The 22,841-nt window shown below is 37.0% G+C and overlaps 1 protein-coding gene across 1 annotated transcript in view; it reads right to left on the reverse strand.

Annotated features, from left to right (window-relative positions):
* The window catches only part of JMY (junction mediating and regulatory protein, p53 cofactor), a 138,876-nt gene that overhangs the window by 49,982 nt on the left and 66,053 nt on the right, over positions 1-22,841 (reverse strand). The window contains exon 3 of the mRNA XM_006875187.1: positions 4,323-4,473. Coding sequence (XP_006875249.1) covers positions 4,323-4,473 — 151 coding nt within the window. The remainder of the gene's footprint in view (positions 1-4,322; positions 4,474-22,841) is intronic.

Below are 22,841 nucleotides of genomic sequence, written 5' to 3' on the forward strand. Positions count from 1 at the left end.
TTCTTATTGGATCAACTATCAACACTCATGGAAGCAGCAGTCAAGAAATCAAACACATATTGCATTAGGTAAATCTGCTGCACAAGTCCTTTTTAAAGTGTTGAAGAGCAAAGATGTCAGCTTGAGGTCTAAGGTGTGCCTGACCCAAGCCATGGTATTTTTAATAACCTCTTATGCATGCGAAAGCTGGACAGTGAATAAGAAAGACCGTAGAAGAATCGGTGCCTTTGAGTTATGGTGTTGGAGGAGAATATTGAAAGTGCTACAGGCTGTCAAAAGAACCAATAGATCTGTTTTGGAAGAAGTGCAGCCAGAGTGCTCCTTGGAGAGCAAGATGGCCAAACTTCATCTCTTTGGCCATACTGTCAGGAGTGACCAGTTGTTGGAGAAGGATATCATGTTTGGTAAGGTGGAGGGACAGAGAAAAAGAGGAAGACCCCCCAACAAGATGGACTGGCCCAGTGGCAGCATCTATGGACTCAAGTGTGGCAACAGTAATGAGGTTGGCCCAGGATCGGGCAGTGTTTTGTTTTGCTGTGCATAAGGTTGCTATAAGTTGGTACCGATTCTATGGCACCTAACAACAACAACAACAACAACATCAGTTGCTTTTCACTTCATCTGGAATTTCTTTTAAAAGCTCAGAAATAAGAAAGTAATGAAGAAAATGAATTTATGAATGTGGACTGCTTGGAATACCCCTAAAACAGTTCTTTCTTTCCATTTGCTGGCATGAATAAAGACTCTGGCTAAAATGATGACCATTTACATTTTGAGGATACCAAGTCTACTACTAGATAATGGCATTCTGGTGTGGTGCTGTGGGTTAACGTGGTGGACTGCTAAGTTGGTATGAACCACAAGGTCGGCGGTTCAAGCTCACCAGTGACTCCTTGGAAACTCTATACAGGGTTGCTATGGGTTGGAATCAATTCAGAGGCACTCAACAGGAATTGTAGTAATATTCTATGATAATCAGTATATGTTAAAAAAACACTCTGAAGGTGTTTTAAAAAAAAAAATTACTAAGCAGCCACATATCAAAATTTGGTTACACCTAGCTTGCTATACAGGAGGAAATAAAAGAAGGGCCTGTTTTACTCCTCTTTTAAAAAGAGAAAGTAGAAAGTTACCTTCTGATTGGAAACATAAAGGTAGGCTATTACTCTCTCAACAGCATAAAGCCATACAGAGCTCTCTTCATTCTGTTTCTCCTGCATGGGAGGAGGGAAATAGATGCTCAGAAAATAGAAATTAAAAGTAAAACAAACTATCTGTCTCCTTGTTTGGATTCAAAGGTTTCTTAGTAGGAAAAAACCCAGAATTGAGCTATAAAAAAGATTAAAATGACTCTTGATGTGAAGCACTTGGAAACCCTAGAAAGATGCTCACCAACAGAAAAATATTTTACTTGAAATCAGAAAAGCAAAGTATAAATATGAGCAAGAATCAGATCTGTACATATAGAATCATCATTGCCAGTAAACTATGAACTACATGACAGGGTTTAAAAATGTTAGTGGGAAAATTCCATTATTTTTAAATTCAATTTTCCACAAACTTTTTGCAGTCCCCTCATATATGATAATATATAAAAGAGAGGTAATATCAGTAATAAAGCATGGTATGGGCACAGTAATAAACCCTGTATTGGGTTGCTATGGGTTGGAACCAACTTGATAGCACTTAACAACAACAAAAAGTTATACTTTACCTTAATATAATGCATTTTTTTAGTGAAACATATTTAAATAATTGAATTGTACATACATATACATAAAGAATAAAAAATGCAGAATGGTGGCAGGGTACTTGCAGTTTCCAGATTATAAATGAAGTTCATTCCTAAAAGTCTTTATGTTGAATCTATATGTAAATTAGAACTTAGGTATGACTACTACCTAAGGTGTTACTCCAAGTTTTGTCTTAGTATACAGCATATTTCTATGTATAAAAAAATTATTTAAGAAACACTTCGAGATATACTAAAATATCTTTTGTTGTTGCTAAGTGCTGTTGAGTTGGTTCTGACCCATTGCGACCCTGTATAGGGTTTCCAAGGAGTGCCTAGTGAGCTTGAACCACCAACCTTGTGGTTCAAACTGACTTTGCAGTCCAGCGTATTGGCATAGTTTTATTTTTTAAAGTAATAAAAGAATATTTTGACATGTGTTACAAAGCAGTGCCCTTTTGTTAATTGTTGTTGTTGTTAAGTACTGTGGTGTCGGTTCCGACTCATAGTGACCCTGCACAGGGTTTCTTTGCGGGAGCAGAATGCCTCATCTTTTTCCCGCGGAACTGCTGGTAGTTTCAACTGACGACCTTGAGGTTGGCAGCCTGACTCGTAACCACTATGCTACCAGAGCTCCTTTTTTATTAATTATGAACCATTTTATGTACTGAATACTTAATATAATAGTTCTTCGAGGGGTCAGGTTGTATCAAAGTTTGGCATTACTAACCTAGGAATTACCCATAATAGATTACATGTTATTTTAAATATTCCATAATATTGTTACATAGTCTTCCTAATAAAAAAAAAATGGGAGTAGGGAGGCAAATAATATGGTTTACTTAAAATGTCCTATTTGGTTTGGTTATTTTTATAAAAAGCTTATTTATATTAAAATCCTTCTAAGTCTCAAGAAAAACCCGGATTTTCTAAAACAAACAATAGAATAAGCTAAGCATGCCACCTGTTTAGACAAATAAAATCAAGTTTGAGAGCAATGAAGATGTGACCCAGTAACCTTGATGGCTGAAACTGAAGGGAACTTAAAATACTGCAATTATAATCCTGGTGATACAGCTTTACCAACAGTGATGTACAAAATCACGCATACACATACCAACACAAAAAAGACAGCAGTAAAATAAAATACTGAAGGAAAGTACATATCTAAACACTAAGTAGTAATTCTAATTCTACCTAAATCTTTTTATTAAAATCTAAAAAACAAAACTCATTTTTCTTTACTCTTCAAAAGTAAAATCACAATTATCCAAATTTATATAACCACCAAGCACATTTGTGTAAATACCTTAACATATTCTATACCACATTCCATGTCAAAAGAGAAGCAAAGATTTGAGAGTTTAAAAACAAAACTCAAAACCTATTAAAAAAAATCTCTTTCATTATAAAAAGAAATAAAAAGTAAACTATCCAGGATAAGAAATATGTCAACTCTAGTTGAATAGCAACAACAACAAAAAAACTAAACAACTTTCCTGAAGGAAATATACTTAAACAATATTTTTGAAGTTCAAATTTATAACAAAAATTAAAAATTTTAAATATTCTTTAGAATACTAAAATCTTATGAAATTATCAGAATTACATTTGTTTGAAGAAATAACAATTCCAGTGTTTAAATAGGATTATAATACCTCGTAGGGAAGGATAATTATTAACCAAGAAAACTCTGAAAAACAGTAATAGAGACTTGCTGTGATGGATAATAAAATTCATTATAAAACCATAGTAATTCAAGAATAAGAACAAATATATGGCACATCAGTAGAAAGGAGTCAAGAAAAAAAAAAAAAAAACAAATATATGCAAGAATTATAGTGGGTAAATTTTAAAATGGTAACTTTGTTATCTGGAAAAAAACCCAGAAACTTACTTCAGAATATTTAACAAATCTGACAATATTGGTATAATAAATTTAAGAGAAAAAATTACAAATAGATATCAACAAATGCCAAAGACTTAATATAGTGGTGAAATGTCTGTAAGAAACATGGATATTGTCAAAGAATAACCTGAATAATAAAATCAGTACCAGATAAACGTATTTTAAAAGGAACAGCAGTGTTTTTGAAATGCATTATCAAGTAGCCATGGAAGTTTTCCTTTGATCAACGGGGGAAGGGGAGCTGGAAGGAATAAAGGTAGGGAAGAATATGCCAAAAGGCGTGCTGCCCTCAAATAGGATAGCACCTTCTTCATGGTTTAACATGCTTGGAATCCTTAAGAGAATTTTTATTTCAATAAAATGGTTGTTGCTTTTTTGTGTTTTTCAATTTGAAAATCTCTGCTAGAATACTTAGTAACACTGGAAAATTTCAGTTTTACTAAAAACAGAATTAATTTCTACTCATAATTCACTATGTTACTTTTTAGAAAGGGAGTGTATGAGTAAATGTCTAGAAAAGATTGAAAGGACTGAAATCGTCACATCTTACAAGTAGCCCTCTTTCAACTGTTAGAATTATGAGTGACCTTTACATACTTTTCTATAAACTTCTTTGGACATGAAATACCTAATCACTCATTTTCAAAAACTCCTAACAAGTAATTTTACTGGGAAACTTACCTTTTTGGGCTTTAGCTGTTATTTCAAAATATTTGACAGTAAGATCTTGAATAGAAAGCACAGCCATGTGAGCTTTCCGCTGCCAATCAGCATCTTCTTTCTGAAGACTCTCAATTCTTCGGGGACCCAGATAGTCATTCTCCATGGAAATCTTCATAGATAGAAAAATTAAAATGAAGACATTTCTTTCTTTCTTTTATAATTTCTTAAAGACGTATTGAATATTTATGTGTCAGGCAATGTTCTTAGTGCAAAAATAGACAAAGAGAATACCCATTCTTCCTTGTTGTTATGTGCTGTGGAGTCGGTTCTGACTCATAGCGACCCAGTACAGGGTTTCCGAGGCTGTAAATCTTTATGGGAGCAGAAAGCCTCATCTTTCTCCCGCGGAACAACTGGTAGTTTTGAAAAGCTGACCTTGCGGTTCGCAGCCCAATTCATAACCACTATACTATCAGTATGGGTCAGGCAATGTTCTTGGTGCGAAAACAGACAAAGAGAATATCTAGTCTTTCTTACTGTACAGTAAATCACTGCCTACCATGCCATTAACTTACAAAACAAGTGAATTAACAATGATGTTGAAGACATCTGACATATATTTCTGCTCATGCATGTGTGTGTGTGTGTGTGTGTGTATACACATATATATACACACACACGGAAAACCAAGTTACAAAATAGTTTTCTCCTATTCCTTCTATCCCTCCCTTCTTCTCTCATATTGTATGTACATATGCACACTCAAAAAAGGGTTAAGTCGCAATGTACTGCTACTAGAGTTTCAGTTCATACATGAATGGGTGTATTACAAGCAACATAGTTAAATATATCTCTGCAATCAGTGGATGGCTGTAGATAATTTCTCTAAGAAATATATCTGTCTTAGTCTTGCTGTGGTGCCTTCTAAAAAAATAATGTCCGAAGACTTCTGAGGGGATCTGGTAAATGAACGCTCTGAAACCAAAATAAAACATTAATCGTTTGGATATGTAACACCCATGTTTCTGGTGTGGTGCTGTAGGATCAGCACAGGAATGTGAACCACAAGGTTGGTAGTTCAAACCTACTAGCTGCTTCTTGGAAGCTCTATCTAGGGTCGCTAGGAGTCGGCACTAAACAACAAGGAGAAAGTTAACATTTGATTTTAGTCTTAAAGCTACAAACAAGAGAGTAATCCATGTAGAGGATAAAATATATGATCAAAGCATTTAGTAAGCATGGTACCCTGCACACAGCAATCAATTTATTAGCTGTATTAAGGGGGGCATTAACAAAGCAAGGGGAAAGGTAAATTATAACAGCTGTGCATGAAAGTGCTCTTTCCTCAAAAAGTAAACAATGGAGAAATAGACTTTACAGGATAGAAGACCAAAGATTTTGTTTTGTATATGTGTATGTTGAATCATCAGAAAGAGGTTCATGATTGTGTCATGAGAAATTCTGGCACTGATTAATTAAGTGACACCTGTAGAAACCAAGGCAAAGCAAGGGGAAAACCAAGAAAACATAAAGTCACAGAGCAGCAAGATTCAAAGGAGAACTCAACTTTGTCAAATGCTGATTAGAGGTCAAGTAGTATGATGAATACTACCTATGGACCTAACAGTATGAAGATCATGAAATAGCATTAACAAAAGTTCTACAGTAACAGGTAAACTCCCTTTTCATTTTAATTCCCAAGGCATCTTCATATCTCAGCTCAATTACTATTTCAGGGAAATCTGCAATAACTTTTTGTTATAAACTCTCAGAGCAACACATATACCTTTCCTTCACAAGAGTTACCACAACCATAATTTACATTATCTATGAACTTGTAAAGCAGTCACTTCCTTGTCTGTAAGCACACCACAAGTTTCAGAGACTAAGTTTTTTTTTTTTTGCTTTTCACTAACACACTGCAATCTAAAACACTTAATTTTTATTCATTCCTAATGAATGAAATAAAAATGAACAAAAACATATCTTGAAAAACTGAAATGGATACAAATGAAAATAAAGATGTAGTTAAATGTATAAATACTCTTCTGAGAAATTTAATTATGTTGGAAAATAAGACGTAAAAAAGGACAAGGTGTGGCACTGTAGGATAAGCACTGTACGGAAAGGTAGGTTTGAAGTACAAGGAAGGCGGTTCAAACTCACCAGCTGCTCCTCAAAAACCCTAGACAGGGTCACTATAAATCAGAACCAATTCTACAACACTTAACAACAACAATGTGGTATTAAGGGAAGACCTTTCACTTTTTCTGTCTTCTTTTTTAATAGAAGATCCTAGAGTTGGTTGAGTGGCAATGGGTAGCATCTAGCAGAGGGAGAATCTTAAGTTACAGGAAAGAGATGAGGCTAATTTAAAGTAGGCGATGGGAAGGACAGGAGCCTGAGCACTACTGTTAAGATTTGCTTTTGGTAGATGAGGAGCACTTAGTCCACAGGCTCAAATAAATGCAAATTTTCAGTGTGCCAGAGGAAAGACAAGGGAATTCCTGTTTGGTGAGTTTCCATTTCCCCCTATTAATAAGAGGAAAGTTAAGAGTAAGTTAGTACAGATGACAGAAGTAAAGACATGAAATAGCTGCTCTGGATGATGGGGCAATAAACTATTTAGAAATACCCAGTATATTAATATTAAAAACAAATGACTTTCTAGGCTGCTGTTGTTTTGGTTAAACAGGTCCACACTCATATACTGCTGTGGGGGCTGTAAATGAGTACAAACGTTTTTTGTAAAGTATTTTATGATATCTTAACACTGGCTGCATTCTTAGTTTTCTAGTGCTATCACCACCACAACAGAAATACCACAAAAGTGGTTGGCTTTAAAAAACAAATGCATTCTCTCATAGTTTCTAAGGCTAGACATTTGAATTCAGGGCACAGGCTCTGAGGGAAGGCTTTATCTCTATTGGTGAAGGTTCTTGTCTCTTTTCAGTTTTTGTTCCTAGATTCCTTGGTGATCTCCATGTAACCTGATATCGCCTATCTTCCACAATTCCCCCCACCCCAGATGTGTGCCTAGTTTTATATCTCAAAGGTGACTGGCTTAAAACACACATGTTATGGACTCATTAACATACCAAAGGAAACTCTGTTCCTAAATGCAATTGTATCTACAAAGCACAGGAGTTATGTTGTTTTGTTACTTACCATGGAGTCAGTTCCGACTCCTAGTGACCCTGTACAAGGCTTCCGAGACTGCAAATCTTTATAGGAGCAGGAAGTCTCATATTTCTCCTGCGGAACGGCTGGTAGCTTCAAACTACCGACCTTAATTTTAAGGTTAGCAGCCCAATTCGTAACCATGTAACATGAATATTTTTCAGGGGCCCAATTCAATTCCTAACAAAAAGTTTAGTAATCAATGATATTTACTGAAATATTGTTTGAAATAAAGAAAAATCTAGACCCCAGATACCTGATAAAAAGTCATGTGTGGTATACTCTCAAAATACAAGTCTATAAAATAATTAATAATGTTCACCAAGATGTTTTAACAACACAGTACAATGCATATAAGGAGCTTGGAGGCATAGTGGGTTACGTGGTAGGCTGCTAACTGCAATGTCAGCGGTTCGAATCCACCAGTCGCTCACTGGGTGAAAGATGAGACTTACTACAGCCTTGAATCAGAACCCACTGGACAGCACACAACCACTACCACCACCAAAATGCATCTGCAATCATATTAACTTAAACCAAGAAAAAAAATCATGGAAATAACTTCAATTTCAAGGAAAAAATGCCCAGAAAACAAAAAACCCAAGTCTATGTCAAAAAGTATTATTATTGATGTCATTTTTTGGTAGCAGGTAGTGGACTATGGGTAATATTTCTTTCTGTTTACAACCTCCCATGCTTTCCAGATTTTCTTTATTGGACATATAATATTGCTCTTATCATTATTTCAAACAAAAAAAAAAAAAAAAAAAGCCATGATTTCTTCTTGGGTTCATAAATCATACCAATAAGACAGGCTGAAGACACATGATCCCAGAGGTTTCTACCAAGCAAACAATGAGCTCATGTTTTCATATATGTGGCCTAATAAAAAACAAAATTATGAGTTACCTCTTTTTTTCAGTGTGTGGGGGAGGAAAGGGACATGGAGATATTGTCAGAACATAAAGATCTCCCTTAATGCTTTGGAAAACAAAAGCATTAAGTTCATTGCATGAACTGAGATGATAAAAAAGTGTCAAACAAAATTGAGCAAGTAATGGCAGTTTGGATTCTTTAATACCTGAGTCCTTAATCATCTGGACTGGATTTGTTTTAATTCTTAGTAGATGATTATATCTCCACAATCTCATACACTTGACAGTTGTCAAATGTTGATGCTGAATAGGGTTGAAACCTCCTCCCCCCACTCCCATTTAGACTTCCCCACCACTAATATCTGGAAATCATCTCAATTGTGTAATTTAAACAAAGACATCACTGTGCTACATGCTCCAAGGTATACAAGTCTAAGTAAGATACATCTTTTCCTACCAGGAAGTTTACAATAGGGGATGTTAGTGGCTAGACATACCTGGGATGTGGAAACGTTTTGAAATGAAGAAATCTGGCTCTGCTACTTAACTAGCTGTGAAATTTTTGAAAGATGCCTTAACATTCAATTGTTCATTCAAAATAATGATGCATTACATACCCACTGGGTGCCTATTTCGTGCTAGGCAGAAGAAGTAGCAAGATATTCAGCCTAATAAGAGGGAATCAACACCCAGTGAACAATAACAGAATATGAAAAAATGTCATGACATAGGTTATGCCTAGAATATTGTTGGAACATTAGCTTTGGGAAGTCAACGTGCATGATCTAAGTAGACTTTTTTGAAAGAATGATGAGTATGCAGAGTTTTAAAGAACAAACAAAATTTCAGATAAGTTTTGAAGATAGTGCAGAGTGTGTCTGGTTAAAAAGAATATAGGTATTTTAAGATCTTACAGAAAAATAAAAGGTATGAACAGTTTAGACAGGACAGGCTTCACTGAAGTTCATAATTATGGAAGGCTTTCAAGGAGAGGTGGGATTTGGGCAGGCACAAAAGGAATATATGGGGGAAGTGCATCACCGTAAAAGCATACTGGTGGCAAGAACCCAGGTGAGCAAAAGCCTAGACGTGCATGGTAAGTGGCAATTACATGGGCCAGAATTTAGATAAAAGTAATAGGAGAGAAGATCAGAAAAATAGGCTGTGGCCATAAGAGGAGGCCATTAGACATCAGGCATGGTCTGTACTTAGTATGCTAGACGACAGGAAACCACTATGGGAATCTAAACATTAAATAACACATTCAGCCTTTATCTTAGAATTATGAATTTTAGAGAATTTATTTTCTGCAACAAAATCATTGGTTTATGCTTTCTTTTGCCTGATTTAAAAATATGTAGTTACAATTTTATTAAAACTCTTACTTGGGACATAAAAGAAGTCCTTTTTAATGACATAATTAAACCCATTTATCAATGGAAAGTAAAGTAAAACAGAATTGAGAGAGATGTCATTATAGCTTTCTGACAATAAATTCTAAATTCTTGGACAATTATTTGACAACTTGTACTTTGCCACTGTGTTAGTCCTATCTAAACTGTATTCATCTTTTACTTTTCTGTAATATCTTAAAATATCTATATATCTTAAATTAACATACTGTTTTTTTTAACTATGTTTAGTTGACTTCTCAAACTCACTAACACAAACTAATTGTTGAAGAATTTGTATTCAGCTTATTGTACCTAGTACTTTTTTTTTTAATGTCTTATTGTGAATTATATGATAGTTTACATGGGAGAACATTAGCTTCACATTCACCCTATCGTATATAATTTCATTGCCATGGTTACAATCCCCTCCATGCATCATCAACCAACCAAAGGGTATACCCTGCAAGCTTTCCACAGCCCCTCTCCCTCTCTGGGTCTAGAGTCCCTATGTGTTTCATCTCTCCACGCCATCATCTCTGCCTCCATCTCTGGAATCACTGCTTCTCTGGTAGGGTCCCACGGACCTCCTCTCCTGGACTGCAAAGTCAACCACTTCCCTCCTTTTGCTACAAAATGTCTACCTTTACATTTCAAACCTCAGTCAGTCCTGATAACAATTATTCACTATTGTGCCACATGAATGCTATCCCCATCTCCTTTCATCAGCCCTGCCCAGACAGATTGGATACCTAGTACTTCAAACCTCCTCCCTAAGTCTGAAGATGAATGTTAATTCTTGTCTCTCAGCTCCTGATTCCCTTTCTATACTACTGTAATGTCAGGGGGAGGGTCCTGCTAGACACATTTCTCCATGTTGTCATTGTGTGTCTTCAGGTCAATTCTGTCTCACAATGACCCTACAGGAAGAGTGGAATTATCCCATAGCACTTTCAAGACTGTAATCTTTATGATGGGTTCAAACCACCCCTTTTGATTAGAAGCAGAATGCGTCACACCATTGTGCCACTAATGTTCCTTGTTGTTGTTAATTACCGAGTTGGTTCCAACCCACAGCAACCCTGTATAGGGTTTCCGAGGAGTGGTTGGTGAGCTTGAACCACCAACCTTACAGTTCAGATGGCTGTGCAGTCTGGCACATTAACCCACAGAGCCACACCAGGACTCTTAATGTTCCTTGTTTTTATTGTTTTCAGGTGCCATTGACTCTATACCGACCCTATGCACAACAGAACAAAACACTGCCCAATCCTGGGCCAACCTCACAACTGTTGCCACGCTTGAGCCCATTCATGTTGCCAATCCATCTCGCTGGGGGTCTTCCTCTTTTTCTCTGACCCTCCACCTTACCAAACTAGCAACTGGTCCCTCCTGACTAGCAACTGATCCCCTCCTGACAATATGTCCAAAGTATGAGAGATGAAGTTTGGCCATCCTAGCCTCCAAGGAGCACTCTGGTTGCACTTCCTCCAACACAGATCTGTTGCTTCTTTCGGCAGCCCATGGCAATGAAGGAAGACTGTAAAAGAATTGATGCATTTGAGCTATGGTGTTGGAGGAGAATACTGAAAGTGCCATGAGCTGCCAAAAAGGCTCCTTGTTGTTGTTAAGTGCTGTTGAGTCGATTCTGACCCATAGTGACCCTATATAGGGTTTCCAAGGAGCAGTTCAAATGTCTTTGCAGTCTGGTATATCAACCCACAGCGCCACACCAGGACTCCACTAAGCTCTGCCAATAGGGAGTATTGGAGGAGGCTGTAGGATTGAAGTAAAGGAAACCACCTTATCTTCCTATCTGTAATTCTTCATTTTCTGGTTTGTCTTTTTGTTTTCCAACATCATCCCAGATTTGCTTCTTCACCCCAGCATCAGTAGTTCCTTACAGAAGCAGTAAACGAGTCTAGTTTGGAGGGCTTTTTTATTATTTTTTTAATCAATTTTGCAGAACTAGCCCTCCTCAAATACATAATAGGAGCCTGCCAGCAATCGGGGTTCCTTCATCAAGCTCAGAAAGCACCAGCTGACTTATGTCTTCTCGAAAAACTGAGTTTCTTCTCCAAAGGGTTCCTACTGAAAGCTTAAACTTTAGTAATTCCAAAATCTTCCCTCTGTTCCCCTAGCCCTGGGAGTGGTAGCAGTTGTTACCTCTGAGATACCTTAAGAGTTACCTCCTTAGCTTGTAAGTTACTTAGGTAACAATTTTATACTGACTTAATAATTCTTTATATTAAAATTTTCCTTGCTTAAATAACTAGTTTGATATTCTGATCAGAACCCAACAGAAACAAGTGAATGTTGTTGTTGCTGTGAGATGCCGTTAAGTCAGCTCCAGCTCACAGCAACCCTATGCACAACACACTGCCACATCCTGCACCATCCTCACAACTGTTGTTACCCATGAACTCATTGCTGCTGCTACTGTGTCCTTGGAGGTTTCCGTCTTTTTAATTGAACCTACACTTTACCATGCATGATGTCCTTCTCCAGGGACTGATCTCTCCTGATAAGAAGTCTGGAATATGAGCGATGTTCCTTGCTTCTAAGGAGCATTCTGGCTGGGCTTCTTTCAAGATATATTTGTTTGTTCTTCTGGCAGTCCATGGTACTTCCAATATTCTTCTCCGACCCCATAACTCAAATTCATCAATTCTTCTAAGGTCTTCCTTATTTGTTGTCCAACTTTCACATTCACATAAAGCTACTGCAAATACACCTTAGCCCACTATTTACCATCTTTGCTCTAGAACACATGTGGAATAGAAATGTAATAAAACTGAGCATTCAAAGCAGTGTTCAAAATTTTTAAATCTTAACTAAGAGAACATTATGAAAGAATTCTTTTCAACTGCATGATCAAACACTATACTTATCAAGAAAAAGAGAAAAATGAGTGAGAAAACTTGCATTTAGGCTTTCTAATGAGAAACAGTAAAAATATTCAACAGCAATTTGCAGATTATTTATACTTTGCTGTTATATATCAGTATCTTTACCTTCATATAGACAAATATACTGAAATATACAGAATACAAGCATGTTCTGTATGCTTTTTAAATTCCTTTTTTAAAAAACTGACTCCTGAAACTTGGTAGCTATAAACATTGCTGCTGATTGCTAAAGAACTTATTTATAGTTTACTGTACCTAAGACATTTAACAATGATACTAAATTCTTTTCCTAACTAGGCAATTTTTAAGATGTACCACTTTGGTCAGCTGAATCATGTGCTAAAAACAATGACACCTCTGTTTTCAATTTCAGGGCCAGAAAGAAAACAGTGCCTGTTTTTTAACATGGAAAAAAGTGTGTGTCCGTTTAGGTAGCTAGGATAGTGAGACTCATTTATAAATACAAATTTCTTAGCATGGAATTATTTATAATATAGTACATCACTTATTAAGGAGCTCTGGTAGCACAGTGGTTACAAATAGGGGCTGCTAATCTCACGGCCAGCAGTTTGAAACTACCAGCGGTTCCGCAGGAGAAAGATGAGGCTTTCTGCTCCCATAAAGGTTTACAGCTTTGGAAACCCTGTACAGGGTCACTATGAGTCAGAACTGACTCCACGGCACATAACAACAGCATTACTTACTGGAGTCCTGGTGTGGCACTGTGGGTTAATACGCCAGACTGCAAAGCCATTTGAACTGCAAGGTCAGCGGTTCAAGCTCACCAGCAGCTCCTTGGCAGCCCTATACAGGGTTGCTATGGGTGGAAAACGACTCGACAGTACTTAACAACAACATCATTTATTAGGATACTGGGTTTTATATGAGAAACGTAGCCAATTTTATTCTGCCTACTGTTAGTGTGATGAAAACTTAAAAATAAGACTTTGAGACGTGGTAGAACAAATAACAAAATAATGCTACTATTATAGCGAATCATAGTATCCATAAGTTAAAATTCCAGGCCCAGGAGTCATCTGAAATTGACTCTTGACAGATTTAATATGATTAATTTCAGCAGCTATTCATGCATATTCAAAGCAGTGTGTACACTAAAAGCTTCTTATATTCTAAAAAAGACTGTAAAATTATGCCCTTTTTTTTGTAAGATGGAGAGAAAAATTTAAGGTAAGAAAAAAAAAATGCCTGTTAAGATAAATACCTAACTTGACAATGGCACTACTATATAACTCACGGTGTACATACTACAGCATACAGCATAACAATTGTTTTTGTACAAAACTGAATCTTATATAAAAATACCAGGGTTTCAAACTAGTTCAATCCGGATCAAGCCCCTGCTGAGAATTTGTCTTCCCATGGCAGACAGACTGAATATGAATTTGTTTTAACAAGATTCCCAAGTGATTCTTAAATGTAAATTCTGGTTCAGTATATTTGTGAGACAATGCAAATTCTAAGCAGGAGATTAAAACAGAATGAACAGGATAGAAGCCTTGGAGAAAACAGAAATCCAGACCGGTTGTAACTTTACTTGGTGTTCTACATCCCTTAACTCTTTCATCAAGTTTTATTTATTAAACTGTTGTTGTTGTTGTTGTTGTTAGTGCTCTCAAGTCAGTTTTGACTCCGAGTGACCCTATGCACAAAAGAACAAAACACTAGCCAATCCTGCACCATCCTCAGAATTATTGCTCATTTTCGCTACCGCTCTGTCATGCTATCTTGTTAAGAGACTTCCTCTTCAAAGACCTTCCACTTTTCCAAGCAAGGTATCTTTCTCCAGGCACTGGTCCCTTCTGATAATATGCCCAAAGTTTGAGACATCAAGTCTCACCAGCCTTACTCCTAAGAAGCATTCTGGCTGTACTTCTTCCAAGACAGACTTGTTTGTTCTTCTGGCAGTCATGGTACTTTCAATATTCTTTCATCAACACCATAATTCAAATGCATCGATTTTTCTATAACCTTTCTTATTCATTGTCCAACTTTCACATGCATATGTGGTGAATGAAAGTACCATGGCTTGTGTCAGGCACATGTTAGTCCTCAAACTGACATCTTTGCTCTTTAATATTTTAAAGAGGTCTTGTGCAATGTATTTGCCTGAGGCAATACGTCATTTGATTTCTTGACTGCTACTTTCCATGAGCAAGGAGCCCAGGTAGCATAGTGGGTGATGAATTAACTACTAACTGCAAGGTCAGCAGTTTGAATCCACCAGTCGCTCTGTAGGAGAAAGATGAGTTTCTGCTCCCCTAAAGATTCACAGCTTGGTAAACACTACACAGGGATGCCATGAGTCGAAATTGACTAGATGATATGCTGCAGCAGCAGCAGCTCCCATGAGCATGGATTTTGGATCCAAGCAAACTGAAGTCTTCGCAATTTCAACCTTTTATCCATTTTTTATGATGTCATTATTAGCCCAGTTATGAGGATTTTTGTTTTCTTTGCATTGAGGTGCAATCCAAATGAAAGCTATAGTCTGTAATCATTAGTATTTTAAGTCCTCCTTGCTTTTAGCAAGCAAAGCTGTGTCACCTGTGTATCACAGGTTATGAATAATTCTTCCTCTACTACTGGCATTACATTCTTCATATAATCCAGTTTCTTGGATTTTTTTGCTCAGGATAAATATTGAGTAAATATTGTGAAAGGATATATCCTGATTTTAGGCCATTCAGTGTCCCCTTGTTCTGTCTGAATGACTGCCTCTTGGTCTATGAACAGCACAATTTTAAGTGTTCTGGAATGTCCCTTCTTTGCAAAGTTCTTCAAAGTTTGTTGTGATCTAGAGAGTATAATGTTGGTTATATAGACAATAAAGTACAAATAAACATTCTTAGGTATTCTCTGCTTTCAGATCCATCTGATATCAGCAACAATATTCCTCAATTCATATCTTCTTCTGAATCCAGCTTGAATTTCTGGTGGCTCCTTTTCCATATACTGCTGCAACTGTTTTTGAATTATCTTCAGCAAAATTTTATTTGTATGTTATATTAATGATACTGTACAATGATTTCCGCATTTTGTTGGGTCATCTCTATTAGGAATAGGCACACATATGGATCTCATTTAATTAATTGACCAGGTAGCTGATTTCAAAATTTCTTGACATAGACGAGTGCCTCAGGTGCTGCAACAGTTTTGTTGAAACGTTTTGGTTTGTATTCTGTCAATTCTTGGAGCCTTGTTTTTTTGTTTGCCAATGCCTTTAGTGCAGCTTAGACTACCTTCTTTCAATATCACCAAGAAACCAGTTCTTGATCGTGCTCTTCCCTTTTGGTCTTTGCACATTTCATTATAATGTTTGACTTTATCTTCTTGAGTTGTCCTTTGAATTTTCTGTTCATCTCTTTTACTTCTTCATTTCTTCCATTTGCTTTAGCTTCTCTAAGGGCAAACTTCAGAGTCTCTTCTAACATTCACTTTAGTGTTTTCTTTTTATTCTGTCCTTTTAATGACTGCTTGCTTTCTTCATGGATGATGTTCTTGATCTTCAGTCACTGTTGTTGATATGTTCCCTCAATTCATGTGTGATGAACATTCAAGGTCATATTTTGGCTTTCATGCAGTTGTTTTACTTTTCCTCACCTGAACCTGCATATGAGCAACTGATGATCTGTTCCACAGTCGGCTCCTACTCTTGTTTAGGCTGATATTGAGCTTCTCCATCATCTCTTCCAATTTGATTCCTGTATGTTCCATCCGGAGAGGTTCTTTTACGTTGTTGAAAAAATATATATGCAATGTGTAAGTCCCTAGTTTTGCAAAAACTTTTATCATGCAATTTCCAGCATCATTTCTATCACTTTTATCATGCAATTTCCAGCATCATTTCTATCACCAACACCATTTTTTCCAAACATGGATCCAAATTTTGCATTCCAATCACCAGTAATTATCAAGGCATCTTGACTGCATGTTTGATCAATTTCAGACTTAAGAATTCTACATCAATTCCATCATCGTTGGCTTTACTTGGTGGTACATAAATTTGATTATCAGTGGTATTAACTCATCTTGTTTGTAGAATTGTACTTCAAAACAGATCTCAAAGTGCTGTTTTTTTGTTTTGTTTTGTTTTTCTCTAAAAACACTATTTTGACAATGAATATGACACCATTCTTCTCATATTTGATGCTCCTGGCATAGTAAACCATATGACTGTCAGATTCAAAATGGCCAATACCACTTCATTCCAGCTCACTAATGTCTAGGATATTGATCTTTATGGATTTCATTTCATTTTTGTTTGACAACTTTCAATTTTCCTAGAGATATACTTCATACATTTTACATGTCAATTACTAATGGATGTTTGCAGCTGCTTTGTCTCATTCTGAGCTGAGCAAATGAAGTTCCTGAAAGCTTAGCTCCATCTACATACCATTAAGGTCAGCTGTACTTTGAATACGCAACTCTTCCCTGGTTGTATGTTGAGTGCCTTCTAACCTCAAGGGCTCATATTAGACAATGTTCTGCATCTATTCATATTTTCAATAACCATTCAGGAGTCATAGTGTAGTGCTGTGGGCTAATGTGCTGGACTGCAAAGCTGTTTGAACCACAAGGTCGGTGACTCAAGCTCACCAGCCACTCCTAGGAAACCCTAATATACGGTTGCTATGGGTCGGAAATGACTTCATAGCACTTAACAACAACAACAACAACAAACCATTCAGAAGTGGTCAGACTCTACTTTTCCTCATTTGCCTTAGAGTCTGGAAGCTCCACTGAAACCTGTGTAGCATGGATGACCCAGCTGGTATTTAAAATACCAATGGCATAGTTATCAGCATCACAGTCAACAGCAAGTAAGACATGTTGTGTATTAGACTCGGGGAGGTGGTTGTGCCTTCAACTCAGCTCCAACTCATAGTGACCCTGTATAGGGTTTTCCAAGGCTGTATATATTTAGGCTGTAAACAATGAGAAAGGCATGGGCATTATGCCTGGCACCTGGACCCAAGAACCAAACCCACTGCCACTGAGTCAGTTCCAACTCATAGTAACCCTGTTCAGAGTTTCCAAGAAGCAGCTGATAGATTTGGAGCACCAATCTCGTGGCTAACAGTGTTTATCCTACAGCAGCACATCAGGACTCCATACCCTATATGAGATTTCTGAGATTGTAAATCTTTACAGGAGCAAAAAGCCTCATCTTTCTTCTCTGGAGTACCGGTGTGTTTGACCTTTTGTTTAGCAATCCAATACTTATCCTACAGGACCACTAGGGCTCCTATTACACTTAGGTACAATTTATCAATCGTTCTTTTCTTTTTTTTTAGTTCATGGCTCAACATTGACTTTCTAAAGACCATGAATAGTTTTTTCTATGCTTTCTTATATGAATTTTATTCTTAACTGGAGCTTTTATATTTCAGTTCATGGCATTTAAAATTAATTTTTGTGTATGGTGTTTGAAGAATTAAGGTTCATTTTTCTATGTGTGTATCAAGTTGTTTCAGCTAATTGTTGTAAAAGACTATTGTTTCCCTCATTGAATTACCTTGTCCATAATTGACCCATGGGTCTGCTTCTGTATTCTCTACTGTTCTATCCTCATGCCAAGAACATACTGTCTGAAATTTTCTCACTTTTTAACAAGTTTAGAAATCAAGTAATATTCATACTACAACTTCGGTTTTCTTTTTCAAAATTGTTTCGGCTGTTCTAGATCTTTTTACCTTTCCATATATATTTTAGGAATGGCCATTTCTTTTTAAACATTGGCTGCAATTTAATTTTATAGCTTAATTTACAATTGATATCTGAACATAATTAAGTTTTCCAATTTATTAACATGTTATTTATCTCCATTTATTTTTGAATCCTTTAATTTTTTTCCTAGCAAAATTTTGTGCTTTTCAGGGTAAAGGACTTTAACATGTTTTGATTAAATTTGTTCCCAAGTAAACTTTAAGGTGCTTGTGGTGCTGAAGGATAAGCACTGGAATGCAAGGTCAGTTTGACTCTTAAGGTAGTGGTTCACACTCACCAACTGCTATCCCAAGAAACCGTATACTGGGTCACTATAAGTCAGAACCAACTTGATGGCGCTTAACAACAACTTAACAGACGACAGAAAATATAACTGACAAATTTTTTAACACTGACTTTGTATCTGTGACAGTACCAAATTCACATATTTTTTCTAGTAGCTATATTAGATTCCTTAGAGTCCCAGTGTGGTGCTATAGGATAAGCATCTGACCTCCAGGTAGGTCTGAACCGCAATGTCAGTGGTTCAAATTCATCAGCCACTCCGCAGAAACCCTATACAGGGTAGCCATGAGTCTGAACTGACTCAAGGACACTTAACAATTTTAGATTCTTAATAATTGTCCACATAACTGATTACGTTATCCACAATTAAAGAAACCTTTACTTTGTTTTTTCCAATTTATGTGATTTTTTTTTTTGCCTTACTGAATTCCCAGGACCTCCAGAATCATACTGAACATAAGTGGTGAGTAGACACCCTTGCCTTGTTTTTAGTCTTGGAGAGAAAGAATTCAGTTGTTCACCATCAAATATGATGTTAATACATTTTCAGCTATGTCCTGCATCAGGTTGTACAAGTCCCCTTCTATTTCTAGTTTGCTGATAATTTTTATTATGAGTGGATATTGAATTTTGACAATTGCTTTTCTGCATTCAGAAAATGAATAGACATTTTCTTTTAATCTGACAATAAGGTTAATTACATCGATCACCCTGGTGTGGGTGCTGTAGGTTAACGCGCCAGACTGCAAAGCCGTTTGAACTGCAAGGTTGGCACCAGCTGCTCTTCAGAAACCCTACAGAGGGTTGCTATGGGTCAGAACCAACTCTACAGCATTTAACAACAACAACAACAACAACAATCTTTTTAATAATTTATTCTTCTTGTTAAAATTATTCCCAGCAGAACATCCTAAATTCAATGATTTCTACATTTATAACTCAGTGACAGTTTAAGTTCTGCAACCATTTTCATTCCCCCTTTCCAGGTTGTTCAATTTTGTTATAATTATCTATCAGGATATAGAGCTTTTTCTATTTCTTCTTGAATCTGCTATGACCCTTATGTGGAGCAGTTCTACTCTATCCTGTAGGGCTGCCATGAATCCGAATCAACTTGATGACAGTCGGGTTTGTTTATTTCCTATTAATGCGTTCCCTTACACCTAACCTGCATAATTTATTTACACAAAGTTGTTCAGATTTCCTTATTAACCTCTCAACATCTGTAATGATGTTTGCGCTTTCATTCCTCATATTGATAATATGTGGTTCTTTCTCTTGATCAATTAAGCTAGCGGTTTATAAAATTTTATAAGAAAGACAAAACACAAACCAAACAGGATTTCTTTCATTAATTTTTCTCTACTCTTATCTATTTACTATTTCATTGATTTCCAAACCTAATTTAAAAAAAAAACAACAACAACAAACTTTAACTTAATTTTGCTCTTTTTTCCCGTAGTCTTAGAGGAGAGACTTTAGACCTATCCTCTTCTTTAAACATTGGGAGCAAGGTGGCTCTTTAGGATAAGCACTGGACTACAAACCACAAGGTCACTGGTTTGAGCCCACCAGTTGCTCCACAGGAGAAAAATGAGGCTTTCTGCTCTCACAAAGATTTACTGCCTCAGAAACCCTACACAGCATCGCTATGAGTTGGAACCAACTCCATGGCACTTAAAAACAGCATAAAAAACATAAACATTTATAGGTAAACACAGGGACCTGGTGTGGCACTGTAAGATAAGCATGGTGTGCCAACAGCAAGGTTAGCAGTTCAAACTACCAACCGAGTCTCAGAAACCAAATATAGGGTCACTCTGATTGAGGACTGACTTGACAGCACTCAACAGCTGCATAGTTACATATATTTCTCTATAAACACAACTTCAACTTCATCTTCATCCCTTGATATTTTGCCAAGGGTTCAGCTTTGCAATTTCATAGGTGTAAGAGGCCTAGTGTGGTGTTGGTTGGATAAGCAATGAACTGGTAAAACCACAAGCCCGGCAATTTTAACCCACCACTTACTCAGAAACACTATATAAGGTCGCTGTGAGTAGGAATCTACTCGACAGCACACAACAATAAGGTTGTTCACTTTCCAAAACGAGATGTTTAGGAAATGAAAAACAAAGAGATTATCAGGAAAAGAAAAATCTCAGAACCAAATCAGTCCCCCAAAGTGTTCTGACAGGTTGAATTAGGTTCCACACAGACCCATCATTTCTGGGGCACTGGTTCAGATACTGCACTGGCAATTGGTGCTATTTAAAACATCATCAATTCAGTGTAAATCCTTATATCTGCACTTAAGAAATAAATTATGCCCATAGAAGAAATCTGAATATTGATCATCCACAATAGAATACACATTCAATTACCTTCCGTACTTTACAACATCTCCACGGTACTTAATAACAACAACTTTACAACATAACTGGCTTTTGTTGTTGTTATTTCAGTTGATGATTGATTAGATCTGTGCCCGCAACACATATCACAACTCATGTCACTACTATCAAGATCTCACTGATTTAGGCATTAACTCTGTATCCTGATGTTTGTTGCTGTTATTGTTAAGTGCTGTCGAGTCAGTTCAAACCCACCAGTTGATTCCAACTCACAGAATATCCTACAGTGTCTCGGTGTCGTAAAATGGATATGGCTCTTCTAGCCATAGTCTTTGTAACTCCCACCAAACAACTTTTTTCCAGATGGGCTTAGGTAAGAGAAAGTGAGCTAGGTTTGCCGACCCATGAAGCTAGAGCTGAGTGTCTTTGGGCTGAGGCTTATAGTATAGTGGAGTGCCATTTCGGAATTTATCAGCAGCTCTAGATGAGCTTTGTAACATTGCCTGAGCAGAGCGAGGGGCAAGGGGCCAAGGGCTAGAGAGTGGCCTGCTTGTGAACACAACCAAGAAGAGGTTGTCCTGACCAGAACTGTATCCTGAACATTTCTAATCCTGAATTGTAATTTGTTACCTTTCCTATTAAACCCCATAATTGTGAACATAGCCCATAAACTCTGTGTAGCAACTGCAATGAATTATCAAACCCAGACGAAAAGAAGACAGTGCTGTGGAAGGGACGGTTGGTGTCATGAGTTGGTAAGGAAGGCTAGAGGGTGGAGGCATGTCTGACCTCAGATTCATAGGTATCGACCCTAGGTTCATACTGATGATGATTTTCCTCCACCCTTGTGAAGGTAGAGGTCAGACAACCATCCTTACACTGGGTAACACAAAAAAATACTAAGCAGATCAGGAAGTTGTGTCAGAAAGATATCTGCATTGATATTCTGAGTCTGACTTAGTACTATGTTGTTGTTGTTAAGTGCCGTAGAGTCGGTTCCGACCCATAGCGACCCTGTACAGGGTTTCCGAGGGTGTAAATCCTTACGGGAGTAGAAAGCCTCATCTTTCTCCCGGCGGAGAGGCTGGAAGTTTCGAACCGCTGACCTTAAGGTTTGAAGCCCGATTCGTAACCACTACGCTACTAGATAAATATAGTTTAAATTAGAAACAACTACTCAAATTATCAGCTTCTATTAACTGCCCTCGAGTCAGTTCAAACTCAAAGCAACCCTCTAAATAAGGTTTCTAAGTAGTGACTGGTGGGTTTAAACTATCTTGCGGTTAGCAGTACAGTACTTATACATAACCACTATAAATTATCTTCATATGAACCAAAATATTTCTGTGATAAACATCCACACACAAAATAAGTTAATTTTCTAGCACTATTTATAACAAATATTTTGCGAAATCAATTACAATAGCTTTTTCTACTAATAAGCATTTGTTCTTGCTGTTAAGTGCCTTTGAGCAGCACTGTTGTTACATACTATGGAGTCGGTTCTGACCCATAGCGACCCTGTACAGGGTTCCGAGGCTGCAAATCTTCACGGGAGCAGAACGGCTCATCTTTCTCCTGTGGAACAGCTGGTAGTTCCGAACTGCCAACCTTGAGGTTAGAAGCCCGATTCATAACCACTACGCACCTACCAGAGCTCCTTTTGGGTTTCCTTAATTAAAAATATCTAGTAACCAGTAATGGAATAAAAATTTTTTTTCTTTGAAATGAAAGACCTGAATCTGAGTACTGTACAGCTCTATCATTTATTAATTAGCTTTGAATGAGTTAG

This window comes from Chrysochloris asiatica, unplaced genomic scaffold, assembly GCF_000296735.1.
Source record: "Chrysochloris asiatica unplaced genomic scaffold, ChrAsi1.0 scaffold00313, whole genome shotgun sequence".
NCBI classification, from domain to species: domain Eukaryota; kingdom Metazoa; phylum Chordata; class Mammalia; order Afrosoricida; family Chrysochloridae; genus Chrysochloris; species Chrysochloris asiatica.